Source organism: Lissotriton vulgaris, chromosome 8 (genome assembly GCF_964263255.1).
Source record: "Lissotriton vulgaris chromosome 8, aLisVul1.2, whole genome shotgun sequence".
NCBI lineage: Eukaryota > Metazoa > Chordata > Amphibia > Caudata > Salamandridae > Lissotriton > Lissotriton vulgaris.
In genome coordinates, this window is record NC_141696.1 from 113276009 (window position 1) to 113290409 (window position 14401).

The 14401-nt window shown below is 42.1% G+C and overlaps 1 protein-coding gene across 4 annotated transcripts in view; it reads left to right on the plus strand.

Annotated features, from left to right (window-relative positions):
- The window catches only part of STARD10 (StAR related lipid transfer domain containing 10), a 325536-nt gene that overhangs the window by 287985 nt on the left and 23150 nt on the right, over window positions 1–14401 (plus strand). For 2 of the 4 annotated variants that reach the window (XM_086933785.1, XM_086933787.1), the window contains one exon: window positions 12088–12140. The exons of the other annotated variants lie outside the window; for them this stretch is intronic. In XM_086933785.1, the coding sequence (XP_086789911.1) occupies window positions 12088–12140 (53 nt within the window). The remainder of the gene's footprint in view (window positions 1–12087; window positions 12141–14401) is intronic. 4 annotated transcript variants of the gene reach the window in all.

Consider the following 14401-nt stretch of genomic DNA (forward strand, 5'->3'; position numbering starts at 1 on the left):
GGAGAATGTTACTTCCATCGGTGCCGTCCCACTTCCATGTCCAGGTCACAGACCTGACTAACGGGAATCGTGAATTATGCTGAATGCCGTCTCCAATTTGTCACAGGCTGGAGCTCTGTACAATTTGGTGCAAGCGGAAGCTTGCCTACACAGTTGTGTCCTTGGTTAGGTGGATTGGCCCACAGTGAGCATACAGAATCCTAGATCCGCGGATCACAACGTGTCAAGGGAGACTGTAACAACAAAAACCTGTGCACACACATATAATTATACATATAATATGTCCAAATTTGGCGAGTCCTCAAAGGAGAAAAAGAAAAGTTGACGCCTTGCTGATCTTGTTGCTTTAATGTTCGTAAGTTTCTAGGCGCACAGAAACTTTCGCCATTACCGAGGACGCCTGAGAAAATTTAGGGCAGACCGTCAGGCTAATACGGAGGAGCCTTAATATTACGGATTCGGCGATACAGTTTTTTAGCACACCGCATCAGTGGATATATGCTTTCATTCGTCATCTTCAACCTGACAATCTACCGACACCCTAACCGGGTTAGAAATATCACTGGTTAAGGGGGATTGATCCTCTTGCTTCAATACTAAGCAAGCCCTGAAGAGTCTGAGTTTATGTTTACTCAGACAAAACACGTGTAGGCTGGCGCTGTTCAGTACGAACATTAAAGCAACAAGATCAACAAGGCGTCAACTTTTCTTTTTCTCCTTTGAGGACTCACCAAATTTGGACATATTATATGTATAATTATGTGTGTGCACAGGTTTTTGTTGTTACAGTTATAGTTGTTGTCTTGTACAAACAGCTCCTGAGGGGTTGTTAGGGTCACCCCTCTCCTTGTAGCACCACAGCATTAGGCAATTCTTGAACAAATCTGACAGGTACACAGCTGAGCGCAAGTACTCCCTCGTACATAGAACCCTTTCCGTTGGCATCACGTGTCAAGGGAGACGTAACAGGTGCACAAGAGATCTATCCAACTAGGCACTGTGATGAGTCTCTCCCAGTCACAGCATGGGTTGTGACATGATGTAAAAGAACAAATCAAGACAACTTGTAAAACGGGGAGCGCTTGGAGGCTAGAGGATTACCTATGGTGCTCTGAGTAGTTTGGATATGGGTTGACATCATTGTGCTCTCTCTGTATGATATTGGTGTCAAAGAAAAGGCGGCTTAATGATTGCCTGTGAGACGCTCTGGTCAGTAATATGACTTTTGACCGAAGTTTAGACATTGGCTGAACCTGGTATTCTCTCCACATGATGTTGTAGAACTAGTTCACTTGATAGTTGTGTGTATGTGAGCTGTTCTTCCATGCAATGAGTGCTGTTTGTGAGTTATGTTGGTAAGTACTGGTTGGAAACCCTTTGCATTTTAGGGGAGTGTATTTCAGTCACAGTAAACATTTTATTCAGTCACAAGAGATTTTTTCTTGCAAAAGTTATTCAAGTGCCTCACCCTGTTGTCCACTTTGGAACACGCATGATTAATTGTTGGAATTACCCAGGTCCTTTTTTACTCCTCATTACTGGGTCTCTACTACGCCACTTTTAGTTCAAGCTTGAAAGCGCAGTAGTCGCCAGACCTTATGTTATTGCCAGAAAAAGAATTTTAAGAAGCAGTACTGAGAGAGTGGCTCAAACTCCACCCACAAGTTTTGATTGGGCAAAAGGTAGGGGGTTCCACTAAAAATGAGTGCTATATTACGCCTTGTGGCAAACTCCTCAATAGAATTGGCCTGATTGTTTCTTTTTTTATATATTTCTTTATTGAGTTTTCATCACAAGAGCACTGAACAACAGTCAGTCGGCGAATATCAGGACATGCAGCTTACAGCTTCAGTATGGCCTCTACGCAGCTCAATTACAGTCAGGTCTATCATCCCTTCTTGGTGGCTAAGTGTAGAGGACAACACCCCCTGAAAAGAAGTGCAAAGAAACTATACGTGTAAACCTGAAAAAGTGAATGTAAATGTACCATACACTTATGCTCAGGAGTTATCTAGTTCTCTGGTGGGGTGTGTGCGGGTGGACAGTACCTTCATGAAGAGCGAAGTATGTCATTGGGCATCATGCAACGTGGACCCTAGTTTAGTGGGGTTGTGTTGTTAACTTCAGATTACCTCCATCCCACCTTTTGTGTACCAACTATTCTAGTATAATTAAGACAGATTCTTTTAGCGCGGGCAGAGTGACCGATTCATGGGGGCGTTCATCTGATTTGGGTTCTAAGTTCTCAAGGTAGTGATCTTTTTTTTATGTTTGAAAGCTTTATTAGAGTAAAGTCAGATATTACAATAAGGTGACATCAGCAAAATACAAGAGAAAGGTTAAAAGTTGGGATAAACTAAACAGAAGTAGCCAATATCACAATGAAAAGCAAAGCATTTTGAATTATTTTACGGGGAAGAGGGGGGGAGGGAAGGGAGGGAAATAAAACCATGCTAATATCATAAAAGAATGAATAAAAATAGAAACACAATGAATGTCAGTCAGAAAGTACAGTAAATACACAATATTCAGTAATTACCTGAAAAGAGAACTTTTAGCAAAAAGGAAACATGAATAAAGCTAAAAAACTGCATTAGTGAAATTGAAAAACATCATAAACTACAAGCAGGAGTACATATGTTCAAGGGGGTTTGAAATTATCAGAGGAGAGTGGAGAATATGACTTTTTGGCAGATTGATCTAAATATAGAGTGAGAGGTAACCAGTAGAGTTCAACATTTCGGGAGGGTTTGCAGGAGGAGGCAAAAGCAACATCAAGTCTATGTGAGTGGCATACTAGATTCCACCAGCAGCTTAGGGACAAAGTATTCAAGGATTTCCAGTTAGAAACAATGTGCTGCAGTGCTAGGGCCAGCATAAGATCAAAGAGACCATGAGAATGTGGAGGGAGTTCCAGATTTTCTGAAAGACTACCTAGAAAAACAAAAGAGGTGGAAAAAGGAGTAGAGATGCTGAAAATACGGGAGAGACGAGACAATATCTGAGTCCAAAAAATGCGTACTGAGGGACAGAGGAAGAAGAGGTGTAGAAGATCTGCATTGGGAGCATTACAGGTCCAACAATTAGCTACAGAATTGAATTGAAAGCGAGAAATAGAAAGAGGAGAAAGGTAGAGTCTGTGATAAAAGAAAAATAGGGACTGAGTAAGAGAGGCAGTACGGGAAATCTTCAAGGATCTGGCCCATATTTTGTCCCAAAGAGAAGTTGACCATGAGGAACCCAAGTCCTTCTCCCAAGATAATTCCAATTTCGATTTGAGACGATCCGGGTCAGGGGCCGAGAAATACCGATAAATAAGGGAAGCTTTAGGAACAGTAGAGAGGACGGTAAGTAGAGAGGGAGACGAGGCTGGTAAACCTTCAGAAGGAAGAGAATAATAACAATCAAGAATGGTTTCCATAAGTATGAAGAATTTCTTTGCAAAAGAAGGAGGACAACGGAATTGAGATTGGAATTGAGGAAACGAGCAGGGGGATGAACCATCAAAAAGATGACGCACCCAGATGATACCTTTCGCTCTCCACGAGGGCCATGCGATAGGTCTGTTATGTATTAATATGAGTGAGTTGTACCAGATAGGTAATAATAAGAAGGATTCCTGAGAAACCGAGGCAGAGGAAACTAAAGGCCGCAAAAGAGAGGAAGTGTGTTTGAATAGGAGGGGGTTAAGACATGGGGCTTTAGAAGTGAAACTAATTACCTCTTGTAAAGAATAAGGAAGCAATAATTCTTGTTCAACAGAAAGCCAAAGGGGAGATCTCCTGTGATAACCAGCGGGAAGCTTGTCGAAGCGAGAAGGACTTATGGTAGAGGTGAAAGTCTGGAAAATTGGTCCCACCATTAAGTTTAGGTTTACGAAGGTGTGAGAGAGATATACGAGCCTTTTTCTGTTTCCAGAGAAATTTGGACAAAACAGAGTCGATGCGGCGGAAATAGAACGCTGGGATACGGATTGGGAGCATGGATAATAAGTAGATCAAAATCGGGGCAATCATCATCCTGATGGAATCAAGACGACCCCACCAAGAAAGAAATAAAGGATTCCAAGAAGAGAGTAGTGAATCTATTCTAGAGATGACCGCGTTCATGTTAAGTTGAATAGAGGAGGAGATAGAGTTAGAGAAAAGAACACCAAGATATTTTATTTTCTTAGAGCTCCAAGCAAAGCCGGTGGATGTGAAGAAGTGGGGAAGGCAAAATTTGGTTAAAGGAAGAATTTCTGTCTTGTCAGAATTTATTTTATAACCTGAAACCAAAGAGAATTTTTCAAATTCAATTAATAAAGAGGGAACAGAGGTGACCGGGTCTGAAATAAATAAAAGGATATCGTCAGCATATGCAGATAATTTAAGATGATGATCACCATATGGGAATCCAGAAATGGAGGGATTGTTACGTATGGAAGTGAGGAAGGGCTCAAGCGCCAAAATAAATAAAAGAGGTGACAGAGGACAGCCCTGACGAACTCCACGCTGAAGTGTGAATGGGGAAGTGAGGTGACCATTGACGAGAACGGAGGCCTTGGGCATAGAATATATCAAAGAAATATAGGAGATAAATTTAGGACTGAAGCCATGCCATTTCAAGGAAGCCATGAGAAAAGACCAGTCAACCCGATCAAAGGCTTTCTCAGCATCGACTGAAATGGCTGCAATGGGAATTGATAGTGAGGGGGCCTTACTTAAAACATTAAGGAAGAGTCTGGAGTTGTCCGAAGTAAGGCGGCCCTTAACAAAACCACATTGCTCTCTTCCGATGAGATGTGGCAGGAGCGGGTCGAGGCGAAGAGCTAGTAATTTTGCAAAAATCTTATAGTCCACATTAACTAAAGATATAGGTCGATAATTCTTACAAAACTTAGGGTCTCTACCTTCTTTAGGGATAAGGCATATGGTAGCGTCCTGAAATGAGCCTTGGGCCAGTCCAGTAGAACAAAAAGACTGAAAAAGAGAGAGAAGTTTGGGTAAGAGGAGATCGGAAAAATGTAGGTAAAGTTCAACTGGAAAGCCATCAGGGCCTGGAGTCTTGCCTTTAGTGAGAGAGGATAAAGCAGTGGATAACTCAGAAATAGTGAGATCAGTATCAACGGCCGAAAAATTAAGGTGGGAGGTATCTGGTTGAGGTAGGTTATCAAAATAAGATTGAATAAGCTCTGGGGTGGGGGGGTTCTCAGGTGTATATAAAGATTCATAAAAAGAGTGAAATTGTTCCAGAATTTCTGCATCTGTATGTAGAAGAACATTAGAGGGGGAATAGATAGAATCTATGTTAGTTCGTTCCTTACGCGATTTAAGATAGTTAGCCAGTAATTTACCTGACTTATTGCGACCTCCATAGTATCGTGCACTGCTCCGGAGAAGAAAAGAGGAGGCTGAATCCGTGGTAAGTTTGTTATAAGCAATCTTAGCCTTAAGAAGTTCAGGAGACATATGATTAGGAGAAGAAGTATAGAATTGATGTTCCAGCGACTTAATGTGTGCAAGGGTGACTTTACGCTTTTGAAGGAACTTTTTCTTCTTTTTAGAGACAAAATCGATAATAAAACCGCGGGCTGTGGCCTTGAAGGAATCCCAAAGAATATGAGGAGGGGTATCAGGCTTAGAGTTAAGTTGGAAAAATTCAGAAGCAAAAGAGCGAAAAGAGGAGGAAAAAAGAGGATCAACAAGAAGAGAAGGGTTAAAACGCCAGCGAGAAGATTTGGGAGTAGGAGGAAGAAGATCAAATACAGTGATAATAGGGGCATGGTCAGAGATAACAATAGGTTCAATAGAAGAGGATAGAAGGTGTTGAGATAGAGAGGAAGACAGAAAGATGTAGTCCAAATGAGAGAAAGAAGCATGAGGAGGAGAGAAGAAGGAAAAGTCTATAACATCTGGGTGAGTGAGTCTCCATGAGTCCACAAGATGTATCTGAGTGATAGTGTCAAGGAACTGTTTATGTGGTTTGTGAGGAGAAAAACGAACAGAGGATCTACGATCTAAAAAGGGATCAATGATTTGATTACAGTCTCCACCTAACAGGAAAGAGTCATCTTTATATTGAACACATTTTGCTGTAATGGAGGGCCAAAAAGAGGAGTCAAAGCATGTAGGGCCATAAACATTGAACACAGTAATTGGGATAGCATTAATGAGTAGTTTAGCCAAAATCCAACGTCCCTCATCATCCTTTTCTTCTAGTAATACTTTACATTGAAGACGTTTATGAATCAAAATAGCAACCCCGTTCTTTTTTTGAGAAGCAGGGGAGAATAAAACAGTTCCAACCCACAATCTTTTTAGTTTTAAGGATTCAATATCTGAAAGGTGGGTTTCTTGAATAAGAACAATATCAGGATTGTAAGAGGATAAATGCGAGAGTACTCTTTGCCGTTTGATAGGGTGATTAAATCCTTTCACGTTCCATGAAACAACTTTGAAGGTGAAAGAGTAGTAAACTGATCAAAATTGAAAAATGCAAAAACATACTGTACATTTAGTAATTCAAACTTTAGAGAGGTAATAACCATGAAGATCATCAAAAAGGTAGAAGGAAGGATAGGTAGAGGATGAAAAAGAAAAGGGAAAAGGGAGAGGGGTAGGGAAAGGGAAAGAAGATCAGCAAAAGAAGGAGAAGGAAGAAAAGAGAGAAGGCATAGAAGACAGTACAAATCCAAAGGGATGACTGTATTGAACATACCTGGAAGGGGAAGTACACACAGGGGGAAGATGGGGAGGTGGTGATGCGTTACAAGACGGATGGAGCAGGATCAGGAGCAGAACCACACCGAGACCTCACAAAAAAGGAACAAAGGATGGAACAAGATAGTGAAGGGAACGTCCGATACATATCCGTCTGGGGAAAAAAGGAGAAATTGTTAACATACGGAACATACGACATAAAGTATAGATCCAGAAATTAGAAAGAGAAAGTAAGTATATATAAGATATGCAAAAAAGAGATATGAAGAAAGAAGATAAGCAAGATGAGAAGATTAAGATTAAGATAAGGAGTATAGAGAAGTACATGAAGTCAGAGACACACTACTAGAAAACAAGACATGGAGACAACAAAAGCCAGATTTCAGCCACTGTTCGGAGTAGAGGAGGAGGCGTCCATCCCTTCTTCACTCTGCAAAAGGAGAAAATTCCGTAGTTCCCCAGGATCTTGAAATGACCAAGTCTTATTCCGATAAGTGACTCTGAGAGTACAAGGGTGAAACAGGACATATCTTGCTCCCAGGAAGCGTAGAGAAGGACGCATAGCTAGAAACTCTTTACGTCTGGAGGCAGTGACATTAGAGACATCTTGAGATAAGTAAACTCGTTGACCTTGCCAAGTCACTTGTTTTTTGTTCCTTGCTGCTGAAAGAATCAAAAGGAGATCTGTGTACTTCAAAAATAGGATGATGACTCCACGAGGCTTAGAAGAAGAATCTGTTCTTGCGCCTAATCTATGAGCTCTCTGTATACTGATGGATGTAGAGGGGGGCAAGTCCAAAAGTTTCGGCAGGAAGGTGGTAAAGAAAGTCACTGGATTGTCACCCTCAAGATTTTCCGGCAAATTGTAAATACGGAGGTTGTTCCTCCTATTGCGATTTTCCAAATCCTCTGTATGCTTTTGTAGAGAGAGGACAGTCTTTTCTAATGCAACAATACGTTGCGTGTTGGATTGAAGCTCAGGGATGTGTAGCTCAACAGTAGAAAGTCGGGCATCCATGGACTCCCACTTGTCTTTCAAAAGCTGCATATCCGTACTTGTCTTTTCAACAAAGGGACGCATTGCTCGCAGCTCCTCCAAAATTTGATCAGTAGGAGAGGTTGAAGGGTTATCTTCCGGTGTAGGAGAATTTTGTTTAAGGCGCTTGCCCGATGGAGCAGGTGGAGAGGACTTACTAGCAGATGGGTGAGCCGAAGATGTTTTTTGAGAAGACATTTTTGCAGAGTAATTCGATTTAGGTGTACCAGATGAAGAACCCACCGAAGTATTCACAGAGGATGTAAAGACAAATTGAGGTTTACGTAGTCTCACCATAGAAATGTCTTCTTGTGCCAATAACTAATCTCAATTCCCTGAGAGGTGAAGCGCCATAAGATACAAGACGTTCCAAAAGATACAGCAGATGAAGAGGAGAAAGTGAAGCTATCTCCTGAGGAAGCGCTTGTAAATTGTAGAAGAGAGCGTCAGGGAATTGGAGTGAGAATATGCTGGCAACTGAAAGAGAGAGGGTGGTGAGAATGGGAGTAAATAGAAGTGCGTCATGAAGCAGCTGAGGCGTAAAGAAATGCACAGAAAAGTCCCAAAAAATTAGCAAAATGCTATGAGGAGGAGCATTAGGAATAGCGCTGAGATTTGAAAAACGTCCAAAAAAGAAAAAGCGGGTCTCAGAGATGAAACGCTACGCCAATGCGCTTGAGCAAATCTTCCTCAGTGTAGAAAAAAGAAGATAAACGTAGCAGAGAGTCACCACATAATTAATTTGCTCACCCCCAAAGTCGGTACTGCTAGGGTCGTTGGTGTCCAGTGACACGTCGTGTTGTGGCGAATTATGACGGTAGAGGTCCGGGAGTTGAGGAGACCTCAAAATGGCGGCTCCGTGAGGAGCGGCAGAAACATCGCGGAGACGGGTGAAAACGGCACTTCAAGAGCCGCAAAGCCGCTCCGCTCGCTCCACCGAGGCTCCGTCAGTCGAATTCAGCAGCGGGGCTCAAGGATGTTCCCGTTCACATCGGGAAATATGCTGCGAGGCTTGACGGTGTAGCGGAGCTCCGCACCTAGCCGGCCATCTTGCGCGGCACCCAAGCCACGCCCCCTCAAGGTAGTGATCTAATTTGGTGGATCTCACAGAACTTGTACCACCTTATCTATTACTCATGGGGGCCATTTTTTCTGCATGAAACCATTTTGATACATCCCGGCGCCATTCTGATGTAAGTGGGCAGAGTGGGCCTGATTGGTTATCGCAACAAGCCATCGATCAAAGCTGATCTGTTTATTATGAAATGATATGACAACTGCAGTACACCTAACATATATTTTGAAAAGCATGTGTTAATGACAGTAGGCCTTTAAGGGTGGATTATTCAGGATTTTATTAAATGAAATCCCACAGATTTCTGTGTAAGGCAAAGGGTTAAGTGCTGGTTTGTACTGTCATCATTCTTGATAACAAAGGCTATTGTTTCTTCACATTTAAATTGATAGATCATCTAATTTCAAGACTGTGTGCCTGAAGGCTGCCTTGTGGGTAAGCTTATGCTCAATTCAGTAGTCTTAATTTGGTTATGATCACAAGCTATTGAGAAAAGGCTACAGGTCTGAGTGCTTCATTGGAAAATATTATGTCAGATACCACAGGTCTTACATGTTTATTATGAAACGTTATGGCAAAGTCAATGCATTTAATGCATATTAATTGTAGAAGTATTATTTACTTGGCACAGTATCATTCCAAGATGGCCGCTGCCATGTCTGCTTCAATAGAGAGAAGCTCTCCCAGACACATTGGAAATTGGCAAATATAGTGCAGAACCTTGTCTGGTGTGCTACATTGTGCTTGACTGTGGACATGACAACTGCCTATGAACTGGAGTCATATGTGTGTGTGCTATGAAGCCTGTCTATGTACAACTGGCTGGTGATACACTCAACTTTGTCCATTGGGGCGGAAGACTGTGTTCACTCAGTTTCCAAGATGGGAGGTGCACAAGCACGTGAGAGGGTCGGAGGCCTGACTGGTACCATCGGTGTGTTTGCGTTTTGCCTGTGACGGGGTGGAAATACAATTCAGCAAATCAGAGCTGTGGACACAATGCAAACTAATTAGCCGTGAAGGGCAGGCCGCAGCGTAGCGTGTGCGCATGGTCAGGTCAAGGTGCTGTGAGAGCCAGAAAGTCAAGCTCCCCAATACCTGGTGATTGAAGGATAAGGGAACGTTTAGAGGGGATTCAAAGGTAAAGAATCCATGCTAGGCCACAGCATTAGAAGATGGCCGGCAGGATATAAGAGCTCTAGACACTATAGAGCCCTGGTTCCACAGAAGGTGGGGGGCTAGCATGATTGCCGCCTATGAATTGGACAGTCATTCAAGCACCAATAAAGGAGCATAGTAAAGGCAACATACACTACCTGAGTACATTTTTGACAGATATAGAATCCTGAAGCAGATCGCCATTCTGAGAAGATAACGCAGTGTCTTGTGGGAACATGAGTAGGGAAGCAGCCATTTTGGGGGCAGTCAGCCCGAAAGGAAAAATAAGGCGTCCAATTTGAACGCAGCCGGCCCAGAGGAAAAAAAAGTGGCCATTTTAGAGTTGGGCTGCTCCAGTATAAGCAAATGTGGTGTCCATTCTAATATCAGACACCATCACAAGTGGCAGTTTAACTAATTTGATAAAGTTGGAAACTGTAAACCGAGAGCAGCTAAGTCTCCTAAATTGCCTGTCAGTTATTACAAACAAGTAAAATAGAAGCCAAGAAATAAACAAAAAGCGTAACCATTATTAAAGGAATAAAAAAGAATCTCTGAAATATTATCCAGAAGGATTAGACCAACTAAGTGAAAGACACACCAGCATTCAGGAACAGAGGGCATTTTGGAAAAATGAAATCCCCCAAAAATAATTTCTCCATTAACCTGCAGTGAAATGAGTGAGAGTCAGCAGGGAGGAGAAAGGTAAATCAATGGCAGAAGACAAACCGTTTACTAAAGCCTGACACATGGTAGCGGGTGCTGCAAAAGCCAGTGATCCACCAGCCGTCTCGCAACGATGGCAAACAGCAACGCAACCTCTATTTCAACCAAACTCAAAGGAACCATAAAGGTTTAGCCTGCTGGACTATGGACATCACTTCCAGTGAGGAATTGAGGAAAGGCAGTAAATTAGGGAAAAATGCTATTTCTGCATAGGACAGAGCAAGGACTACATGGGGGGATGTAAGCTCCCTAAGAAGTACAGGAAGTGGTGTACCAGGGAGTTTAGGAAAGTGTAGTACGGTACCTCATCTGACATAATTAATTGCCCTTGATTGCAGACACATCAGCCACCTGCTGCTGTCTGTCATTTTTTACTTATTTGATATTGCAAGTATTTAACCACCACATTTAGGCAGCTGCATTTTTTCTATTTTTATTATTTTAATTTATCTTGCATATGCGTCTTGAGATTTTGTGTGTGTTTTATTGTGGACGGTGAGTGGGGGGGGGGTGCAAGAATGAGTCAGTCCTTCGAATGATGGATGCATGAGTGCAAGGATGAGGGACAGAGTACATATTTGATGAGTTATTCAGTGCCTAAACTCACCAGTGACTGAAGAGACACTTTAGTTAAAATCCACAACCATTGCCATGGCCAATGGTGGTATAAAAAATAACTCCCCACAAATGATTGGACGTACAATTGAAAATAGTCAGGCAAATAAAATATTTAAAAGCACTAGAGAGAAATGTGGGGACACACAAGGAATCAGATATTTTACAGACGCTAGTTTATGGAATTTTCAGACGCACATGGCTCATCAAGGACTAGTACGGGTGACCAGAAAGATTGAGGCTATCAGGAAGGCGAAGGAAGATGGTCCAACTTTACAGCCCCATCTCCCTTTGCCCTCCTTGCAGTGTATTCGGATAGAAAATATCCATTTCAGAGCTTGGGGGTGGAGACCATATTTAGAGGTCAGACTTAAGGAAGAAGTTCCTTGAAGCGAGAAAAGAGGAAGGGAAGTGTGAGCTGTGAAGCGAAGATGGGGGATTCACAGTGAAACATGTTGGATTAACCACCAAGAAACCCAAACCAAGAAATGTATTAAATGCTACTTTGTTCTTGTCTTCGAGTGAGATGAGGCTCCAAGTGAATGGCTGGAGATGGACACAAGATTTCAGTCCCTGTAACTGCCAGACCAGCAATGTACACAAACGCTGCTTTCGCAAAAATACCAGGACATACCATATATGGCGACGGCTGTGTGAACGAATCTCCAAGTTATCCGAGTGACCCAGTGTGCCTGATTTATCTTCTTAGAAGAAATGCATTGACCATTTACCACAGACTCTGCATCTAACGGTTACGTTTTGTCCATTCCTTTTAGGGTCCTTGCCAAAGTGGGTGGTGAACAAATCGTCACAGTTTTTGGCGCCAAAGGTGAGTGATTCTTGGCTTTCCTGGTCTAATAGTAAACTTGGTAAATTGATTGGAGTCCGGGTCTTGCATTGCCAGACCCTCGGTGAGTGGTATCGATGTCCCAATGCGACTGTGGGGGCAGGAGCAAAAAGTCAATATTGTAGGGTCGCTGCAGTCTGATCTTTAGGGTCACGCCGGAAAGATGTTCCCTCACCCATCAGACTGTAACAACCCTGGTCAAAGTTGACTTTTTGTCCTCAGCACTCTGAAGTAACCAAAAGGAGACATGTAGTGCTCTATAGAACTTCCAAATATATATTGCTTTGGGTCACACATATGAGATCACCCCAGTGGCCCTCACTTATATTCCACAGGAAGACACAACTTTGAGATTTTAGTCTGTTTTACTGCCTACATTCCATAAGACTCTGCAGTGGGCTCATCTATTCTGCATTAGATATTGGACTCCCTTCCATGTGTCCAAAAGATGTCCTAATTGGTGCGAAAGCATTATGAGTCACACCTGAAAATCCCTAAGAATGACCAGGTTCAAGATTCCAAACCAGATGTTTAGGTGCAAGCTAGGTTACAAATAGAAAGCCACGCACAACCATTTGCGGTATATTTTACAATAATTAATGTCAACTCTAGTGTTCAGTTCAAAAAGTCTGATTGTCTCACGCAAGTATACGATCCGCTCTGTGTTTTTTCATCAAATTTGCAGTTTTAGTTCAAAGGAATATATACTTTTACTTTAAAAAAAATATCAAGACTATCAATTAAAAAACTTGCATCGTTGTAACCATGCAGTATTTATTGTTTCCTCTCTGTTCTGTCACTCAAGCTTTTTAAAATGTGATGTACATTCTTCACTTGTGACTGACAGTGAGTTTCATTATAACAACATATTGACGCCGGGTGCCTAACCTCAGCCTTCACTGAATGGACGATGAGATACCCCAGGACAGATCTTTTCCTTTTAAAATCCACAAAGTATTATTAAAGAAATGTGATGATCATGTCAAAGTATTCATTTCATTAAAGAGCCCTCCAGTGGGCCTCCGAGATGAAAATATTCAGCACAGAAACCTACTAAAGGTAAAGGAATTTTGAAAGTGCACTTCTGATACCAGCATGCAACACTTAGTTGAACTCACCTGTGAGGCCCACTGAGGGCAAAAACCTATTGCTAGGCCCCCACCCCCATCATGCACCTCACACTGCTTTTGAATTAGTCTGGCTGCAGTTATTTCAACAAAGTCCAGACACAGATGTGAAGCATTCTTTGATGGTTATATTGGCAAACATGAAAAAAATTCCATCTCATTACTTTCCATACCCAGTTAAATATTTTGGCAGTCCTTGCTTGCACGGGCAGTCTTTTTGTAGTGTCCGGGTGTTAATTGGGAAGAGGAGTTTCTACATGTTACAGAAATACACTTTGACATTGTGAAGAGCAAGCAAGAACCCCGCCCGACCCCCACTTTAAGCGTCAGGCCCACTTGCTTCACCGCTAGCAATATGCTCACCTCTTTAAAAATCCACTAGCCGCCACTGGTTAGGGAGCCATGAGGACATGGAACTACTCGGAGTCTTCCTTAGTGGAAAAGCAGAAAAGAAAAATAAACAGAACATTTTCATCTCGGAGGCCCACCGAAGGGCTTTTAAATTAAATGAACATTTTGCTACAGCATAGAAACCTACTAAAGGTAAAGGAATTTTGAAAGTGCACTTCTGATTCCAGCATGCAACACTTAGTTGAGCTCACCTGTGAGCCCAATGAGGGCTAATTAAATTGACATGCAGAGGGGTAGTGCCCTTTCACCATTTCTGGGCAGTATCATGGAGCCTGTGAACAAGGAGCTGTGCTCTGAAACAGGCAATGAAATGCATCTGAATGAAAATGCCAGTTTCCTTTTATTAAAAGAATCATTGGAACTCATCTGTTTTTCGAGTGCATCTTCAACTGGGGACGTTTTGTTGAAAGATATATCTATATATATATCTGGTAACTGCATACAGGAACCAGATTTGATTATTTTATATCGACGAGATAGGTGAATTTTCTATCTCACGCGTATGATGAGTCCATTGCAGGCCAAGATAATTTTGGGGAGAATTGTAAAACACTGTTGACAGAGATTCATAACCAAATAGTGATTAACATTGTGTTAATACACAATTGATTGTCGGCTTTGCTAGCACCACAACCGCAATATTGGGAATTCTGTAATCTATCGGTAATACTCTTAATCACAATAATTCCTATAGAATGAAACACT